The 22,581-nt window shown below is 32.2% G+C and overlaps 1 protein-coding gene across 1 annotated transcript in view; it reads right to left on the bottom strand.

Moving 5' to 3' along the window:
• The window catches only part of eag (potassium voltage-gated channel protein ether a go-go), a 149,020-nt gene that overhangs the window by 97,950 nt on the left and 28,489 nt on the right, over positions 1–22,581 (bottom strand). The window contains 1 exon segment of the mRNA XM_029320590.2: positions 19,763–21,414. Within this exon segment, the coding sequence (XP_029176423.2) occupies positions 19,763–19,841 (79 nt within the window). The 5' untranslated portion in view covers positions 19,842–21,414.

Raw genomic sequence — 22,581 nt, 5'->3', positions numbered from 1 at the left:
TATACATATAATTTGCATATATTTATATGATAAACCAATTAAATGTTAAATCATGAAATCCTTGAGATAGTTTTGTTAACAATGAATATATTTTAATATATATTTTTTACATATATTTTAATATATTTAATGGTATCTAATATCACAACAAAACTTTTAAATAAAACATTTTTAATAGGATTAATGTATTAATTTTTCATAAAAAATGAATTAAAATGAACAATATTATAATTCCATAATAAATCAATTAAATGTTAAATCACGAAATCCTTGAGATATTTTTGTTAATAATTAAAAGGTTCGGAAGTTAAAAAGAAACAAAAATTTTAATCAATTACAATCTGCATAAATATATATGCACAATTGAACAATTTCTGTTAAATTTAACAGATATCCCAAACGGTCCACAGAAATTTTTGTGTTCATTTCATTTAACATAATATGGATATGTTAAATGAAAACACAAATACTGTGTTAATATTTTAACACAAAATAAATGCAAACCTTCAAATAATTTAAAATAAATTTTGTATAAAAAATTCATTAGAAATATGTTAATTTTAGATTTTGTAAACCCCAATTGTATTATAAAATACAAAGTCAACCCTTTTTCTGTAAATTTTAACAAATAAAAAATGCACATTGTGTTATTTATATTTCCCTTTTCAGTTGTTTTAATAATTTAACATTTAAATTCAATTAACACAACAGCTATATGTCAAACTAACACATGAATGTGTTAAATATTTAACGCAAAAATGTTCACGGAAACCATTTTTAACAAGAAAACACAAATTTTCCTACGGTGTGTGCATTAATTGCGTAAGCAATTTTCTATCTTTCATCCCTCATTTCAGTTCGACAACTTATCTAACTGGAAATTGAATTCGCAAAACTTTCATAGAAACCGTAACACAGTAAAGCTGTTGAGCTTATCAATGGTTCGATCTAACAGGGGTTCGATATTTCCGCACAACTTCTTGTCATTTAAACAAGCGACCGATGCTTTTGATGGCTTTTGCGTAATTAACAGCCGTGATCAAAAGTGTGCTCTGGAGAAAAGTCAACGTTCATTCTAATTATCCTACATAATCTCGAAATTAATTTCAAGTAAAGTAGAAAAAGGTCAATAAATTATAGATAATAATTAAATCAAATCCGCTACAGCTAGTCTATATAATTGAACAACTCGGCTAGAGAGCTGTCAAATTTTCATTATTATTATTACTTATATAATTAAGGGAATTATAGTTATTTATTTGTCAATATTTTATTCGTTATTATATATCTTTGAAATATTAAAGCTTTACATGTTTAATGGACTGACTGTTCTGATGCTTTATATGGCTCATTTATTAATGCTATACGTTATAAATTTTGAAATTTCGCATCGATACACAACCGGGCTATTAATTTTCCGACAGTGGAATTTTTTGCAAAGTATATTAAAGAGAAAAGAAATATGTCATTAATGCGAATTATAGTCTTTGTAAAAAGATAATATGTTTTCGGTTACGAAGCTACGGTTTCACCTCGTAAATTTTATTAGCCGGAAAATAAATCACGGAGAGTGAACAGGGTAGATGTGTATTTTAAAGTATCTGAGATACGTATTTAAATATGTACCTTATTTATATTTTTAAATTATTATTTATCGAGTTTATTAAAGTTCAAATAAATAAACTTTCAAAGTGTTGAGAATAAATTACTTTTTATATTATTTTCATATAATTCTACTGTCAGACTATATATTATACTTAATATTAAAGTAATTACAATAAAATCATCTACTATTATCAAATAAAATTCTTTATAATAGTAATAGTAGATACTATTACTATTATAATAATAATAATAGTAAATGCTATTACTATTATAATAATAGTAGAAACTATTACTATTATAATAATAGTAGTAGTAGATACTATTACTATTATAATAATATTACTATATAATAATACTATTACTATTATAATAATAGTAATAGTATCTACTATTACTATTATTAAAAAAATTTCATTTATTTCATAATCAGACAATTTAAAAAATAATTGTATTTAAAAGTATTTATAAATGTATTTAAATAAAATTAGTATTAAAATATATTTCAAAACCAAAGTATTTAAATACATGTCAAACAGTATCTTGTATTGAAATATTTTGTTTCGGAGTATCTGCCTAACCCTGAGAGTGAAAGAAAAAGAAAGAGAGACATCGAGAGAAGCGACAGATCCACTACATCGGTGATTTCGTTCTTAACTCGACACTCGCAATATCGTCGAAGATCGTGTTGAAGAAAGAATTTCGTCGCGCAGATTCCTCTCGATCCGTCACAATCGAAATTCTAACAACTTTATATTCAACCTGAAAGGAGAATTTTCCATCCAGAATAGTTCAATTTTCGCATTAAAAGTTTTTCAAGAAACGGAACTTCTTTCATGGTCGGTTTGTAAGAACGCGAATTTAATGAAAATACGCTTTCTTTTTTTCATATTCATAAAATATTTAAATAATAATGGGAGAACTATCGTTTGCGTCGAGATTGAAAGAGGGCAAATCTCTCGAATCGCGAGGTTTAAAATAACCGGGAAAGTTTCGCGGAATAAAAAAGTTTGAAAATTTTTTTTTTAAATTATTGTTGAGGCGGCGATTCCGCATTATTTGAAAAAACTGCACAAAGTAAAATACGTATCTACAAAGATATTATTTGTTACATTATGAATGTTATACAATATGCTGGCAATTGTTTTATTAGCAAGTTCTATTAATTATGTAATATTAAATTTATTTATATTATATTAAACAAACTTTGTTTATATATCATGACCTACGTTTATACCCAATTGCATTTCCATCGACCTGTATTGTTAATTGTAACAATTATTTATCTCGTTCATATAATTATTATTATTTATAATTAGAAAACGATATATCCAGGATATATTAAAAAAATTTTATAGATAAAATGGATAAATGTTTATAAAATAAAGTTCTAATAAAGTAAAAGTACTAAATTTAAAATCACAAATGATTTTTGCATAAAAATAGTAGGTACCTATATTTTACGTATATATATTATTTAGTAATTTAGTAATTCTTCTAGTTTTGAACAAGTAATTTCCATGTAGTAAAGTACATGGATTTTTTCAGTGTAATTATTATATATATAAACTATATAATATATTTAACCTAGCTAATTTTGCTTTTTTCTTTTTTTTATCTTTTTCTTTTTTGAAAGATAGATATCGTAATCGGATTAAACTTTCGGTAGAGTTTGTAAAGAGTTTTTTAATCCTTTTCATGAACTTTTACTTTAAAAAATATGGAAAAAATACAGTAATAATTAAGAGAATGCTGCCGTTGTTCTGTTTTACCGACTTTAAGTTAGGTTAGGTTCACTTTTTATTGAATATACAGACTGAAAAATCCTGTACTATAAAAGTACTGATAATAATAAATGGCAACTAATTCTTTCACGTCATCTCTATTAGGAGCGCCATATTTTATGCACAAATAAACTGCAGAACTTTTGTACTAAATAAGTATTTTTATGAGCTGATGCAAGACGCCGATATAAACAAACTGTAATTTTTTAATACGAAATTACAGCGCTCCCCTTTATTATTATCAATATCCACTTTAATTGTGAAGAAGAATCTTTCAATCTGTATAGGCAATAAAAAGAAAAGCCCTTGAACTCAAAGTCGGTAAAACAGTCACGGTCAGCATCTCTTTAAGTAATTCTTTCAGTTTTGACCAAGTAATTTCCATGTACAATAAAAGTACATGGATTTTTTTAGGTGTGCATTTCAATCATTGCATCATTAAGTAACAATTACTTGGTAAATAAATATTTAGGGATGGTGAAAGGAGGAGATGTAGGTACATTTCTGCATAACAATAGGGAATATTATGCGAAGCCGCAATTGCTACAATTTGCGGAGATGCAAATCTGCAAATGGCATGATAATACGCAATGGGCTTAAGGGAACAGCTGGATAACGTGGTGCTGCAGCTCTCGATGAGAGAGATAGTAGTAAATCCTCGACTCTGTGAAGTTGGCACGGCTTTTTTCGATTTTCAAAAAAAACATATGAGTTCTAGTAGCACTTTTAAGAGTTCTAGAGTTCCTGATAGGTTTCGCAAATAGTTCTGTCAATTTAAGGTCAAAAAACGAATTTTTTAAAAATGTCGTGCTAACTTCCCGTAGCACGACACTTATGCAAAAAAAATTTTTTATTCATGTATTTCGATAGATTTCGACGAGATCTAGAGTTCCTGATAGATTTTAACAATAGTTCCGGCGAACTATGCATTCTACGAGTTAAAAAACAAAATTTAAACGATATTTGTAAAAATTTTATCTTGTTGTGCTAATAGAAATATTCATTTCTCACGGCGCAATTTGCGAGCTCTAGGATAGTTCTGACCTCCAAAATAATGTTCGACAATAGTTCTGTCGATTAACCATAATTAACTTAATTAATTAATAAGCTATTATAGCACGACATCGCGGAAGAGTGTCGTGCTGGTAGAAATATCTATTTCTCTGGGCGCATTTTACGAGTTCTAGGATAGTTCTGACCTCCAAAATAATTTTCGATAATAGTTCTGTCGATTAACAGTAAATAACTTAAATAATTAATAAGATAATTATAGCACGACACTCGAGCAAAGAGTGTCGTGCTGAGTATATATCGCAGTTCTAGGGGGAGTTTTGGCTAGTTCTCGTAGAGTTCTATGCTCTGCAATTATTTTTAAAAATAGTTCCGGCGATTAAACATTTTTTAATAATTTTTAAAATTTTTTAATGTCCGATTTTAGCATGACACTCGAGCAAAGGGTGTCGTGCTGAGTATATATCGCAGTTCTAGGGAAAGTTTTGGCTAGTTCTCGTAGAGTTCTATGCTCTGCAATTATTTTCAATAATAGTTCCGGCGAGTAAACATTTTTTAATAATTTTAAAAATTTTTTAATGTCCGATTTCAGCACGACACTCGAGCAAAGGGTGTCGTGCTGAGTATATATCGCAGTTCTAGGGAAAGTTTTGGCTAGTTCTCGTAGAGTTCTATGCTCTGCAATTATTTTCAATAATAGTTCCGGCGATTAAACATTTTTTAATAATTTTTAAAATTTTTTAATGTCCGATTTCAGCACGACACTCGAGCAAAGGGTGTCGTGCTGAGTATATATCGCAGTTCTAGGAGGAGTTTTGGCTAGTTCTCGTAGAGTTCTATGCTCTGCAATTATTTTTAAAAATAGTTCCGGCGATTAAACATTTTTTAATAATTTTTAAAATTTTTTAATGTCCGATTTCAGCACGACACTCGAGCAAAGGGTGTCGTGCTGAGTATATATCGCAGTTCTAGGGGGAGTTTTGGCTAGTTCTCGTAGAGTTCTATGCTCTGCAATTATTTTTAAAAATAGTTCCGGCGAGTAAACATTTTTTAATAATTTTTAAAATTTTTTAATGTCCGATTTCAGCACGACACTCGAGCAAAGGGTGTCGTGCTGAGTATATATCGCAGTTCTAGGGGGAGTTTTGGCTAGTTCTCGTAGAGTTCTATGCTCTGCAATTATTTTAATAATAGTTCCGGCGATTAAACATTTTTTATAATTTTTAAAATTTTTTAATGTCCGATTTCAGCACGACACTCGAGCAAAGGGTGTCGTGCTGAGTATATATCGCAGTTCTAGGGAAGAGTTTTGGCTAGTTCTCGTAGAGTTCTATGCTCTGCAATTATTTTCAATAATAGTTCCGGCGATTAAACATTTTTTAATAATTTTTAAAATTTTTTAATGTCCGATTTCAGCACGACACTCGAGCAAAGGGTGTCGTGCTGAGTATATATCGCAGTTCTAGGGAGAGTTTTGGCTAGTTCTCGTAGAGTTCTATGCTCTGCAATTATTTTCAATAATAGTTCCGGCGAGTAAACATTTTTTAATAATTTTTAAAATTTTTTAATGTCCGATTTCAGCACGACACTCGAGCAAAGGGTGTCGTGCTGAGTATATATCGCAGTTCTAGGAAGAGTTTTGGCTAGTTCTCGTAGAGTTCTATGCTCTGCAATTATTTTAATAATAGTTCCGGCGATTAAACATTTTTTAATAATTTTTAAAATTTTTTAATGTCCGATTTCAGCACGACACTCGAGCAAAGGGTGTCGTGCTGAGTATATATCGCAGTTCTAGGGAGAGTTTTGGCTAGTTCTCGTAGAGTTCTATGCTCTGCAATTATTTTCAATAATAGTTCCGGCGAGTAAACATTTTTTAATAATTTTTAAAATTTTTTAATGTCCGATTTCAGCACGACACTCGAGCAAAGGGTGTCGTGCTGAGTATATATCGCAGTTCTAGGGGGAGTTTTGGCTAGTTCTCGTAGAGTTCTATGCTCTGCAATTATTATTAATAATAGTTCCGGCGATTAAACATTTTTTAATAATTTTTAAAATTTTTTAATGTCCGATTTTAGCACGACACTCGAGCAAAGGGTGTCGTGCTGAGTATATATCGCAGTTCTAGGGAAAGTTTTGGCTAGTTCTCGTAGTGTTCTATGCTCTGCAATTATTTTCAATAATAGTTCCGGCGAGTAAACATTTTTTAATAATTTTTAAAATTTTTTAATGTCCGATTTCAGCACGACACTCGAGCAAAGGGTGTCGTGCTGAGTATATATCGCAGTTCTAGGGAGAGTTTTGGCTAGTTCTCGTAGAGTTCTATGCTCTGCAATTATTTTCAATAATAGTTCCGGCGAGTAAACATTTTTTAATAATTTTTAAAATTTTTTAATGTCCGATTTCAGCACGTCACTCGAGCAAAGGGTGTCGTGCTGAGTATATATCGCAGTTCTAGGGGGAGTTTTGGCTAGTTCTCGTAGAGTTCTATGCTCTGCAATTATTATTAATAATAGTTCCGGCGATTAAACATTTTTTAATAATTTTTAAAATTTTTTAATGTCCGATTTTAGCACGACACTCGAGCAAAGGGTGTCGTGCTGAGTATATATCGCAGTTCTAGGGAAAGTTTTGGCTAGTTCTCGTAGTGTTCTATGCTCTGCAATTATTTTCAATAATAGTTCCGGGGAGTAAACATTTTTTAATAATTTTTAAAATTTTTTAATGTCCGATTTCAGCACGACACTCGATAACTATACTATTGCTCGAGTGTCGTGCTGAAATCGGACATTAAAAAATTTTAAAAATTATTAAAAAATGTTTACTCGCCGGAACTATTTTTAAAAATAATTGCAAAGCATAGAACTCTACGAGAACTAGCCAAAACTCCCCCTAGAACTGCGATATATACTCAGCACGACACCCTTTGCTCGAGTGTCGTGCTGAAATCGGACATTAAAAAATTTTTAAAATTATTAAAAAATGTTTACTCGCCGGAACTATTATTGAAAATAATTGCAGAGCATAGAACTCTACGAGAACTAGCCAAAACTCCCCCTAGAACTGCGATATATACTCAGCACGACACCCTTTGCTCGAGTGTCGTGCTGAAATCGGACATTTGAAAATTTTAAAAATTATTAAAAAATGTTTAATCGCCGGAACTATTATTAATAATAATTGCAGAGCATAGAACTCTACGAGAACTAGCCAAAACTCTTCCTAGAACTGCGATATATACTCAGCACGACACCCTTTGCTCGAGTGTCGTGCTGAAATCGGACATTAAAAAATTTTAAAAATTATTAAAAAATGTTTACTCGCCGGAACTATTATTGAAAATAATTGCAGAGCATAGAACTCTACGAGAACTAGCCAAAACTCTCCCTAGAACTGCGATATATACTCAGCACGACACCCTTTGCTCGAGTGTCGTGCTGAAATCGGACATTAAAAAATTTTAAAAATTATTAAAAAATGTTTAATCGCCGGAACTATTTTTAAAAATAATTGCAAAGCATAGAACTCTACGAGAACTAGCCAAAACTCCCCCTAGAACTGCGATATATACTCAGCACGACACCCTTTGCTCGAGTGTCGTGCTGAAATCGGACATTAAAAAATTTTAAAAATTATTAAAAAATGTTTACTCGCCGGAACTATTATTAAAAATAATTGCAGAGCATAGAACTCTACGAGAACTAGCCAAAACTCTTCCTAGAACTGCGATATATACTCAGCACGACACCCTTTGCTCGAGTGTCGTGCTGAAATCGGACATTAAAAAATTTTAAAAATTATTAAAAAATGTTTACTCGCCGGAACTATTATTGAAAATAATTGCAGAGCATAGAACTCTACGAGAACTAGCCAAAACTCTCCCTAGAACTGCGATATATACTCAGCACGACACCCTTTGCTCGAGTGTCGTGCTGAAATCGGACATTAAAAAATTTTAAAAATTATTAAAAAATGTTTAATCGCCGGAACTATTTTTAAAAATAATTGCAAAGCATAGAACTCTACGAGAACTAGCCAAAACTCCCCCTAGAACTGCGATATATACTCAGCACGACACCCTTTGCTCGAGTGTCGTGCTGAAATCGGACATTAAAAAATTTTAAAAATTATTAAAAAATGTTTACTCGCCGGAACTATTTTTAAAAATAATTGCAGAGCATAGAACTCTACGAGAACTAGCCAAAACTCTTCCTAGAACTGCGATATATACTCAGCACGACACCCTTTGCTCGAGTGTCGTGCTGAAATCGGACATTAAAAATTTTAAAAATTATTAAAAAATGTTTAATCGCCGGAACTATTATTAATAATAATTGCAGAGCATAAAACTCTACGAGAACTAGCCAAAACTCTTCCTAGAACTGCGATATATACTCAGCACGACACCCTTTGCTCGAGTGTCGTGCTGAAATCGGACATTAAAAAATTTTAAAAATTATTAAAAAATGTTTACTCGCCGGAACTATTATTGAAAATAATTGCAGAGCATAGAACTCTACGAGAACTAGCCAAAACTCTCCCTAGAACTGCGATATATACTCAGCACGACACCCTTTGCTCGAGTGTCGTGCTGAAATCGGACATTAAAAATTTTAAAAATTATTAAAAAATGTTTAATCGCCGGAACTATTTTTAAAAATAATTGCAGAGCATAGAACTCTACGAGAACTAGCCAAAACTCTTCCTAGAACTGCGATATATACTCAGCACGACACCCTTTGCTCGAGTGTCGTGCTGAAATCGGACATTAAAAATTTTAAAAATTATTAAAAAATGTTTAATCGCCGGAACTATTTTTAAAAATAATTGCAGAGCATAGAACTCTACGAGAACTAGCCAAAACTCTTCGTAGAACTGCGATATATACTCAGCACGACACCCTTTGCTCGAGTGTCGTGCTGAAATCGGACATTAAAAAATTTTAAAAATTATTAAAAAATGTTTAATCGCCGGAACTATTTTTAAAAATAATTGCAGAGCATAGAACTCTACGAGAACTAGCCAAAACTCCCCCTAGAACTGCGATATATACTCAGCACGACACCCTTTGCTCGAGTGTCGTGCTGAAATCGGACATTAAAAAATTTTAAAAATTATTAAAAAATGTTTAATCGCCGGAACTATTTTTAAAAATAATTGCAGAGCATAGAACTCTACGAGAACTAGCCAAAACTCCCCCTAGAACTGCGATATATACTTAGCACGACACCCTTTGCTCGAGTGTCGTGCTGAAATCGGACATTAAAAAATTTTAAAAATTATTAAAAAATGTTTTTATCGCCGGAACTATTTTTAAAAATAATTGCAGAGCATAGAACTCTACGAGAACTAGCCAAAACTCCCCCTAGAACTGCGATATATACTCAGCACGACACCCTTTGCTCGAGTGTCGTGCTGAAATCGGACATTAAAAAATTTTAAAAATTATTAAAAAATGTTTAATCGCCGGAACTATTTTTAAAAATAATTGCAGAGCATAGAACTCTACGAGAACTAGCCAAAACTCCCCCTAGAACTGCGATATATACTCAGCACGACACCCTTTGCTCGAGTGTCGTGCTGAAATCGGACATTAAAAAATTTTAAAAATTATTGAAAAATGTTTAATCGCCGGAACTATTTTTAAAAATAATTGCAGAGCATAGAACTCTACGAGAACTAGCCAAAACTCTTCCTAGAACTGCGATATATATTCAGCACGACACCCTTTGCTCGAGTGTCGTGCTGAAATCGGACATTAAAAAATTTTAAAAATTATTAAAAAATGTTTAATCGCCGGAACTATTTTTAAAAATAATTGCAGAGCATAGAACTCTACGAGAACTAGCCATAACTCCCCCTAGAACTGCGATATATACTCAGCACGACACTCTTTGCTCGAGTGTCGTGCTATAATTATCTTATTAATTATTTAAGTTATTTACTGTTAATCGACAGAACTATTATCGAAAATTATTTTGGAGGTCAGAACTATCCTAGAACTCGTAAAATGCGCCCAGAGAAATAGATATTTCTACCAGCACGACACTCTTCCGCGATGTCGTGCTATAATAGCTTATTAATTAATTAAGTTAATTATGGTTAATCGACAGAACTATTGTCGAACATTATTTTGGAGGTCAGAACTATCCTAGAGCTCGCAAATTGCGCCGTGAGAAATGAATATTTCTATTAGCACAACAAGATAAAATTTTTACAAATATCGTTTAAATTTTGTTTTTTAACTCGTAGAATGCATAGTTCGCCGGAACTATTGTTAAAATCTATCAGGAACTCTAGATCTCGTCGAAATCTATCGAAATACATGAATAAAAAATTTTTTTTGCATAAGTGTCGTGCTACGGGAAGTTAGCACGACATTTTTAAAAAATTCGTTTTTTGACCTTAAATTGACAGAACTATTTGCGAAACCTATCAGGAACTCTAGAACTCTTAAAAGTGCTACTAGAACTCATATGTTTTTTTTGAAAATCGAAAAAAGCCGTGCCAACTTCACAGAGTCTAAATCCTCTTTATTTACAGGCTAGCGTGTGCGAGCGTAAAAACGGCGCCGTGAACTCCTCGTCGTCGTATAGAGCTAAATATAGACAGGCACATGGCACGCTTTTCCAACTTTCCCCGGAGTTTCAAAGCTGCAAAGCTAGTATAACAAGTAAAACACGGTAACTGAACTCCCTATCTCTCTCCTTCTCGTCACAACCCATCTCTCGGAGGAGACATACGCTCCCTTTCTTTCTCTCTCCCCTGATATCGTATATTTCACCGCCCTTCCTTGAACTCCTACAATAAGATCCTATCAGCTTCTTCCGTTGTTTAATAGGTCTCATCTGTCTTCTTGGTTCGTCTTTAGCGGCGAATTTCTTCGCTTTACAAACAAGAATTACGATCATCGCCAACGCGTTTTACACTCTATTAGCATTCAGCGAGACAATAAATTTGCTTTGACCGGTATCGGTAATCAATAGAGGAAAACAGTTTGGACAACTATGGTATAGGATTAAACATCGGCCGAATTGATTCACGAATTGTCGTCAACGATACCGCATCGACACGTGCCATGAATATTATATGAAAATAACTGATCCTATATATATGGTATACGAGTCAGCTGTCAGGTCGGACATAACCGCGAACGTTTCACCTGACAAAAGTGACAACATATATATAACGAAAGTAGACAATAATATGATATGAGTAATTAAGAATTTGTTTTTTTAACGATCTAAAAAAATTATTAAATTCATAAATATTTATTTCAATATAGGTACTGCCTAATCAATCATTTATTTGGAACAAATATTTATTTTGTTTTCAAAAGGATTTTCTTATATCAAATAAATATTTTTCACATCAATAGTTTCAAATAAATTATTTATTAGGCAGTATATTGAAAAAAAGATTTATTCAAATTCGATAATTTTTTTTTCAGTATAATTATCATTTTGTATTTTCAAATCTTTAATCTCTCACGTAATAGAAATAGAACTATTCTATTTTCAATATTCGCGACTAGAAAAAATCCTTCTTTTACTAGATACCTATAGACACACTGAAAAAAAAAAAAAATTAATTGGCTCAATTAAATCGACGGTCACGGACTGTCAAATAAATTTTAAGGCCACAAAAATCTCCTTGCCCGAACTAAAAATTGACATGACAGTTCGAAAAATCAATTAGAACAACAAAAATCTCGTTATCCTAACTAAAAATTTATTTGACAGTCCGTGACCGTCGGTTTAGTTGAGCCAATAATTTTTTTTCAGTGCAATAATATAATATAAACAATTTTAAAAAATTATTAAATTAATAAAAATATTTATTTCAACGCCTAATCATTTATTTGAGACAAATAAATATTTTTTACATCAAATCAACAGTATTATATAGTTTCAAATAAATGATTTATTAAGCAGTATTGAAATAAATATTTATTCGAAGTCGATAATTGTTTCTTTCAGTATAATTATCATTTTGTATCTTCAAATCTTTTTAATCTCCACGTAATAGAAGTATAGAACTACCCTATATTTTCAATATTCGCGAGAAGCTAGAAAAAATTCTTTCACCATAAATATGATACATACAGTGATCGATATACATATATATATATATATATATATATATATATTGTCCATGTATATGTATACATATATAAAGTGAGCAATCAAAAGAAATCAATGTAGCGAGCTGATGCCCTTTTTTCCGCGCAAAAAAAGCTTTAGAGGGATGCCAATTTCGCACTTGCGATATAAATTACAGACGCTTTTAAAAGCCTGGATTGTCGATATTTATATATAAAAAGGCGGGGCGCGAGTGAAAGAAGAGAGACCTTTTTCAGCGATCTAATATACAATGCGACACACGTATCGACGCTAACGGTCACCACCCCCTCGTTTCATGCGATGGCACGAAACGTCGGTTTCGTACGATGTTTATCGACAGGTAGCTGGCGTCGGTTTGACTAACGAGCACGCGCGCGAAAGAGGGAGGCAATTCGAGCCCTCTGTTCGGGGTCGTGTGTCGCGAACCCGGACCGTTTCACCCTCTGATGATTTTCCGAACAATGCATCAAAGCAAGCTAACGTCATCACAATCGTCAGTGTTTGCTGGTGTCTAAATCAAATTATATATGGATGATCCATCTAGATGTATATATGAAACTTTAGCGTCATCTTATCTTTATGTAGATAATAAAATTATATGTATTATATTATCTGCATTTTAGATGAAAAAAAGTATTATCTTTACTAAATTATCTGGAATAATTTTCAGAATAATTTGCCCGGGAAAAAAATTTTTATATATAACAATATAAAATTATACATATAATCGTAAAATTATATATGTGAGATATGTCCATACATAAAAGTGATTTTTATATATAATTATATAAATTGTATATACATATATAATAAATAAATATTTCTTCATATACATAAATATATGTTTCATATATAATTTGACATAATTATATATGAACCCTTATAATTTATATAAAATTATGTATAAAAAGAGACATGTTTCACATATAATTTTACGGTTATATGTATAATTATACACTGAAAAAAATAACTAAATTAATACATATTTAGTTCAATACTGTCAAATAAATCATTTATTTGAAACAAATAAATATTTGTTTTGAAAAGGATTTTTCCGGGATTTTCTTATATCAAATAAATATTATTAGTTTTAAATAAATAATTTATTTGGCAGTATTGAAATAAATACTAAATTATTTTTTCAGTGTATATAACAAATTTTTTCCCGAATAGCACATAGAAATACTTAAATAGTATAACTTACGATAAAAATTTATAAATAAAAATATGAATACATATATTTGTATATCTCTTTTATATAATTTACATTTTTTTTTTTGACAAGCAGTTTTCAAATTATTATTTAGAAAATTATCTTATAATTTTATCTTTCATCTAGATATATTTAAAACGAAAGCATCTGCATGCATCTTATTTAATTCATCTAATTGTAAGATGAATTTACAAAATTTTATTTCATCTTTATCCAGCTAATATTTGTATATCTTTTTTATAATTTACATTTTTTTTGACAAGCAGTTTTCAAATTATTATCTAGAAAATTATCTTATAATTTTATCTTTCATCTAGATATATTTAAAACGAAATCATCTGCGTCTTATTTAATTCATCTAATTGTAAGATGAATTTACAAAATTTTATCTCATCTTTATCCAGCTAATTTTAATAAAATTATCTAAGTACGACATTGAAAGCGGGTTAAACGTCGTCATATTTCTGAACGCGCAAATCGAAATACTCGGTTTTACGTGTAATTTACTTCCGGGGCAGTGGCTCGTCGACAATATGCCGCTCTTGTCGTTAATAATTTGTCCCAATCTATCTACATATCCGCGGTATTATTGTCTCGCAACGTAGTATTTATACATTCACGGAGCTTCTCCGCCTGCGCTTCCGGGATAAAGATGCAAATATTCTCCCGTAATTGCTGTCCCCTTTTTTACGTTCGAGTCCAGTTCGACACAACGAGAGCTTTTCTGCCGCGCTAAATCGGGATGCGCTTAATCGCGTTTCGCCGCAATCAATTTTTCGATCGGGCGGAATTAATGCGAGCGACCAGTGACTCTGAAATTTATTTCCAGTAATGAAATGTATGATATTTAAATGAACGAATAAAGCGTGAATATGTATTAAAAATATTATAAGTATATTTAATAAAAAAACTGCATTATAATATTAATATATATAATGTTGAAAATATTTTAGCGTAATTAGTTTTTCGCTCGAACGAAATTAATTCAAAGTGACCAGTGACTTTAAAATTTATTTTGAATTTAAATAATTGAATAAAACACGCGAGAGAATTTAAAATTATTATAAGAATAATGTGGGTTAATAAACCCATATGTTAATATTAATAAATAATTTTGTATCTATTTCACCACAACCAATTTTTCGATCGACGTAACAAAGACAGTAAAATGTATTTTCAATAATGAAATATATTTAAATAATTGAATAAAATGTGCAAGAGAGCATTTAAAAATATACAAGAATAAGATATATTAATAAAAAAATTCTGTTATATGCGTTAATATTAATAAATAATTGCAAATAAATCACTCATATAAATATTAATTAATATATAACAAAGTTGTTCGAAAAGATGTCTACAATTTTTTATATTATTAAAAAAAATTTATCTTTATCCCCTAGCTAAAGTCGAAGTTTGATATAAGCCTTTATCGAGTTGTAATTTTTCCGGAACAGCTGATAAAGAGAATGAGATGACTTTATATGCGGGCCTAATCCCCGTCTGTCTCAAAGCGTTTTTCCGGGGGAAATGTAGTCTGAATAAATCTATATCCGCTTCTTCCTCACCCTCGAAGCATCGTCAAGTTGACGACACGAGAGAGGGAAAAAAAAAGAGATAAAGAGAGAATCTGAAAGGAACCGACGTTATGTATGCGTGCACAGCATCCGGTGGCAGAAGCTCGATAGGATTTATTGTCCTTACGGGAAAAAAATCGCGGGAGAAATTTCGGTCTTCCACGTCGAGAGAAACTTAAGGGACTAAAAAAACCACTCTCGATACTTCGCGTAAACATGATAAATGTCATCGTTGGAGGCTGTAGAATTTCGCCGAAATAGTCCAGTAAAATTAGACTTCAAAAGGGCAAAACTTCATAAAATTTAGGATCGAGCTTTATTTCGATGTTCTAATGAAATCCTGAAAAGTAGCCTTAATTTCATTCAGGGCGTTTTTTCTATGGGAGAAAATTTTAGTTTTTTGCCATTATCTCGAAAACTATCAATTTTTCGAGAAAAATAGTTATTATCAAAATTGTAGCTCATAAAATTCTCTACAAAAAAGGTCTGTATACTTGTTTTGTGCAACTAATCGTTTTTGAGGAAAACGGTAAAGTTGCAATGTCTATAGTTCGTAAAAAATATAGGGTAGAGTACTGGGCGCGTTTTTTCGTTCTATATCTTTGAAACGGTTAATTCCACGAAAAAAGTATACAGACCTTTTTTGTAGAGAATTTTATGAGCTACAATTTTGGTAATAACTATTTTTCTCGAAAAATTGATAGTTTTCGAGATAATGGCAAAAAACTAAAATTTACTCCTTGGCTGAAATTAAGGGTACTTTTCAGGATTTCATTAAAACATCGAAATAAAGGTCTCCACAAAAATTCAACCTAATCCTAATTATTATGAAGTCAAAGTCTAATTTGACTGGACTAGAAAGGAAACTTTGTATGTCGCCCCTTTCATCCCCGATCTCGTGATTGATGACGAATAAAAGGTCTCTCCCTCCCAACTCGCAATATCATAATTCTTCCGTAATTCTCGCATCATTATACTAAAGACGAAAGTAACTTTTCGCGGTATTACGTCTGAAGCAGCCTCGCTTAGCCATTTAATGTAGTTTCGGGGATCAAAATGATCCTAAACTACTCTGTATAATTTTCCCATCGGATTTAACTCGGCTTTTAGATACATTAACTTATTAAGAGATTTATTTTACTGTGTTTTACGCTTATTATACATTGCGTGCCAAACAAGAGAGAGTGATATTAAATTATATTATATATATAATATTTTCAATTAGGTTATGTATAATTTTGTTAAATTTCTTTATCTCTTTCTCTTCCTCTCGGGGCAAAAAATCAAATTGTAAAGAGTCACGCTAGAGTTACGATGTTACAATTTATTGCATTCATTTTCGGTATTTTATATACCATCAAATAAAATAGAAGAAGCCTAACAATATAAATGCAACGAATCTTGAATAACCATTGAACTTTTGCAATTAAAACTTAAATTGCAATTAACCACTGTCATCATTATTATAATAACAATGAAATTTCACGAAGCAAAAATTTAGATTTTGATGAAATTTTACATATAAAAGAGATAAATGGATGAATTTAGAAATTTTTAGTTGCAGCTCAAAAATTATTCTAAGGAATAAAACCACCTCTCATATTTATAGAGCGTCTTTTCTCAATTCGAAATATCAAAGGATGTTTTATACAAGTTTCATAGTAAAAATATTCTATTTAACCAGATTAATAAAATTTCGAAACAATAATTTTTTCTAAGAAAAAATTTTTAAGAAAATTTGCTGAAAAAATTATTTAATTATTTCTAAAATTTTATTAATATGATTAAAAACTAGTGTTCTTATCATAAATCTTCTGAATATATCGGAATTGAAATTTCTAAATTAATTAATTTATTCTTCCTATACACATATGTATGCAAAGCTTCATCGAAATCAGAGTTCTCGGCGTTTCGTGTCCACGTGGTAAGATACTTGAAATGTACTTGTACACCTGAGCTCATTCGACTTTCCCGTCTAAAGAAACGAGTATAGGTCAGTATACCAGTTGAAGATATAAAATCGAAGACGTTCGCCTCATTTACGATCCGCTTGACTGCCGTTGCTATTTTTGCACGTTATATGAATATAGAGAATTCCGACAGATTCCGGAAATTCGAGGCATTCCAATTAGGAAAATCGATATCAAATTACATGCTTGATTTAGCCCTTCCATAACTGCCAAAAGATTTATTTATGATGCTCGAATCTACAGCGCGGCAGTATTCTCTGTGAAATATTATTACCACAAAATCTGCGCGCAACAATAGCAAAATTATGATTGAGGGACTTGAGAATAATCCGCGTAATTATGCGATATTATGTAATAGAGAATATTGATTTACGTTAAAATCAATAATTCATAATTTCCCACCCTCCATCGTATATATCCCCAAATAAATCGTACATACGTACGATTAATTTATGTCATCGGTGCGCGTCTCGTTGTCGCAAATATAATAATTAATTAATACTTCACCGTATTGATTAAATATTATATTTTTCTATTAATGGAAATGTAACAAAGTTTCTCGTATATTTTTATCCGCTCCTATATACTCATTTCTCTCGTAAATTACAAAGTTTTCGGCGCCTACAATTTTCCGAAGTCTTAACTGTACATAATATATCTTATATTTCTCGGGTATTGTTATTTAAGATTCTTTTTAATGAATCTGAATTTTTTCTTCTTAGCGAAAATGTCAGATTTATCATTTATCGTAACCCTAATAATTTTTAGCATGCATCTTTGCACTTTATACTTGAAATTAAATTAAAATTTCATTAAACTCTATCTGGGATTGAATCGACGAATATTTTATAGAAATTTTTTTTCGCGAAAAGAGGGAGTTTTTCAATCGCGTGAAAATATATTAATTAGCGCCTCGACATTTCTGTTGAAGAAAAATGTGCACGTCATCCTTTTGAGAAAATGTACACTGAAAAATATATGTGCTTTTACATGGAAATTACTTATTCAAAATTGAAAAAATTACTGAATTATTACTGCGTAATTTTTTCCATATTTTTTAAAAGTAAAAATATTAATATAAAAATATATATAAATGTAAGTACAATTACTATTTTTATGCAAAAATCAATTGTGATTCTAAATTTAGTAGTTTTACTTCATTAGAACTCTATTTATGTCATCGGTTTATTATAAACATTCCCGTACGAAAAAAGATACAAGAATACAAAAAAATTACTGATATAATAATAAATTTTTCAATAATATATTATTGGTATACCAGTAATTTTTTCGTATTCTTGTAGTTATTTTGGTAAGAGTCCACTTTATTTATAACATCATTTTATATATATAGCATTTATACATTACTAACGACATCTTCTATATATGTGTAATTCCATGTTCAATGGAATATTTTTAATCTCGATATGAAATTACCTACATATAATTCGTAATCTTCCATATATAAATAGTAATATTGCATGATTATGCTGGGTCGAAAAAGAGTCCAGCACGCACAATCATGCAATTCCGCGCAAATATTCTGTTCAGTGTACTCTTCCAAAGAACCCCGCACTAATTATAGGGAAAAATCTGTCCCAGTCAAATTAATTGGTTTTTTTATATGTTGTAGCTTATGACCTACTGAACAAAAGATGTAATAGCCACAAAGCTCAATAATGGACAGTTATCGAGTTATAATCAGTGTTTTACAAAATCTGTTAGTTGGTGACATTATTTTCAAATTTTGAATGACCTTGATGATGGTTCTAGCTGTATAGAGCGCTAGAGTTATGTGTAGAGTGCTCTATATATATAGCTAGAGCCGTCATCAAGATCATTCAAAGTCATCCAAAATTCAAAAATAACAGATTTTGTAAAACTACGATTTTTGTATTACACGTGCAGGCAAAGTGGCACTTTGTGTGCGTGTTTTCTGTGCGGAAAGCGGCCGATTTCCCACGCCGCCATCTAGCGGCGACGCGGTGAGTAAATAAGCCGCATTCAAAGCCATTGCCTACGGCTGAGCCGCGTTCAAAGTCATTGTCCACGGCTGAAGCCGTAGGCAATGTATTGAACACGGCTATTCCCGCACCGTGCCGCCGCAAGATGGCGGCGTGCGATCGGCCACCTCGCGCACAGAAAACGCGCACGAAGCCACTTTGCCTGCACTTGTAATACAAAATAGTATGTGTATCACGTGCGGAGTCAACTTTCCGCACTTGATACACAATATACTATTGTTTCAAACATTTTTCCAAAAAATCAACACTTTACGAGATTTACAATACTATTCGGGAGTCCGAATTTTTCATGTTTGACTGGTTATAACTCGATAACTGTCCATTACATTTTGTTCAGTAGATCATAAACTATAACATATGAAAAAACCAATTGATTTGACCGGAACAGATTTTTCCTTATAATTAGTGCCGGGTTCTTTGCGCAGACAAGCTAATATAAGACAGAAAGGGCCAAGACTCACGTTGACTGCTACTGCGTCGTATGATGTTCTCCAGGAACGTGTTTTGGGGGGCTACCAGGCCCCTGCGGCCCCCTGGCATCCTTTCTTCGTTGAATGGTCCCGGATCCTGGTCGCTGCGGTGGCTATCAGGATCTCGGCCAGCCTGTACCGGCTAGAATGATCTCAAGCCGCCCGCGACACATGATGAAAACAATCCTTCCTGATCGAATCTTACCTCGGATGAGTATCTCTCTCTCGCGTAACAAAAGCGACGGAAAGACACTTCACGCACTCGAATTCGTCATCGCGATTCATTTAGACCGGTAGTAGTACATGCGAGCGCGAAAGTGGTCCGGCGACGGCACTAGTTCGAGAGATAAATACGGGGAAACAAGTTTTCGGCTGATTCTTGCGTAACCGTGTGACAACAACAGCTGGTCCTCTTCGCAGAACGAGTGCTCGCACAGTTTTTCAGGAAAATTTACAATTTTTGCGGCACTCTTTCTCTCTCTCTCTCTCTCTCTGGACGAGCGACAGCAAAAAGCGCTCAGTAATTTCCCACTTCAGACAAAACTCAAGCGAAGTACTCTCCTTGTTGCTTGCGGCACTTGGGATGAGTTTCCGATTTTTGTATGTACTTATTTATTGATTGATTTATTCTTCTTTATATTTCGTTTCGTCGTGATTTCTAAATCAGCCAAAACTTTCGAGAGAACGAAGGAAGAAGATTCATCTTACCTCCTGTCATGTATATTTCTCGGTGCCGTTTATCGCCGCCTTCGCTTCCCCTTAAATCGAACAAGAGTTCCTTCCCAGACAGTCGACAATTCTCTTCGAAGATGAACGATGACGGGGGATGGGATCCAACGACTCTTCTTTCGTCATCTGAATGACGTTCACCCTACCGAACGTCATCGCGGCGGCTCGAAACGGGACAGCTACAAGAATCAACGGGAATCCCCTCGACGATGATGACGACGATGAGGAGGAAAAGAAGCGGGATTCGATCAACTGTTTCCTCGCGCAAATTGACACGCGTCGACCGATTATCGGGAATCGTTTCTCGAGCCCTCCGACGTCCGATGCCTGCCGGTTGTCCTTCCTCCTCTTCTTCTTCTTCTTCTTTTTCTTCTTCTTCGTCGTCTTATCCGCGGCCTCGCGTGTCCTCGACGGTGCTCCCGGAAGTGTCGTCGGACGATGGCGGACGATGGTGCACGAGCGATGACCCATCTAACCGCAATCCTTCCAAGTGATCGCCCGCGCGGCGACGGTGGCGAGTTCGCGATGACGACGACGGTGACGGTGATGACAGCGACGACAGGTAACAACGTGACGATTGCGCCGATTTACCCGCGACGTCGTTCTCCACATCCTCGGCGTCCTCCTCGGCGTCCGTGCAGGCGGTACCCGCGGAGGAGGACATCCCTCGGGAAGGATGGACCGGATGTGGGACGTCGACTGCCGACAGTCACATGACCATCTCGAGGGAGCGCGCTGTCTCGCGGATGAGAGGCACCTCAGAAGAGAGAGACTTTCGACTCGACACGAGCGCGAGTTCTCGTCCTACGACGAGTTCGACCGCTGTTCTCCGACAAGATCGGTTACTTGTTCCCAGGGATTCTTTTCTCGGGGTGATCGATCACCGGAGGATTGGCTGGACTGGAACTGGTGTTCTGTAAGCAGAGAAATATATATGATTGTTCGCGTGATATTTAATTTATGAATTTATTATTGACATAGTTTGTACACTGAAAAAATTATTAAATTGATAAATATTTATTGAAATATATACTGTCTAATTGTTATTTGAAACAAATAATTGTTTATCTGTTTTGAGAAGGATTTTCTTATATCAAGTATTTTTTTGCATCAAATCAATGTTATTAGTTTCAAATAAATAAATTTAAACAGTATTGAAATAAATATTCATTCAAATTCAATAATTTTTTTCAGTGTATAAAACGAATTAAAATTTAAAGATTGTAATATTATTATAGTAAAATTTCATCTGTTTTGTAATAATAATTAAATATAAAAATAATAATAATAATTTAATATTTAAATATTAGCATAGTTTACACACTGAAAAAATTATTAAATTGATCAATATTTATTTTAATATTGTCTAAGAAATCATTTGTTTGAAACAAATAATTATTTGTTTTGAGAAGGATTTTCTTGTATCAAGTATTTTTCACATCAAATCAATGTTATTAGTTTCAAATAAATAAATTTAAGCAGTATTGAAATATTCATTCAAATTTAATAATTTTTTTTTTAGAGTATAAAACAAATTTAAATTTAAAGATTGTAATATTATTATAGTGAAATTTCATCTGTTTTGTAATAATAATTAAATATAAAAATAATAATTTAATATTTAAACATATTTATTGACATAGTTTATACACAGAAAAATTATTAAATTAATCAATATTTATTTCAATACTGTCTAAGAAATCATTTGTTTGAAACAAATAATTATTTATGTTTTGAGAAGGATTTTCTTATATATCAAGTATTTTTTACATCAAATCAATGTTATTAGTTTCAAATAAATAAATGTAAGCAGTATTGAAAATATTCATTCAAATTCAATAACTTTTTTTCAGTGTACAAAACGAATTAAAATTTAAAGATTGTAATATTATTATAGTAAAATTTCATCTGTTTTGTAATAATAATTAAATATAAAAATAATAATAATAATTTAATATTTAAATATTAAATGTTTTACTTTTGAATCGTACAACTAGATATTAAATCTATTATTTAATACCGTATAAATAAGACTGATTTCTTGCGGTTCTATAATTAATCGAAACAGAACCTATGTTTAT

The sequence above is a fragment of the Nylanderia fulva genome, unplaced genomic scaffold, assembly GCF_048542155.1.
Source record: "Nylanderia fulva isolate GAGA-0341 unplaced genomic scaffold, ASM4854215v1 Scaffold39, whole genome shotgun sequence".
Taxonomy (NCBI): Eukaryota; Metazoa; Arthropoda; class Insecta; order Hymenoptera; family Formicidae; genus Nylanderia; species Nylanderia fulva.
This window is presented reverse-complemented; position numbering and strand designations above follow the sequence as displayed.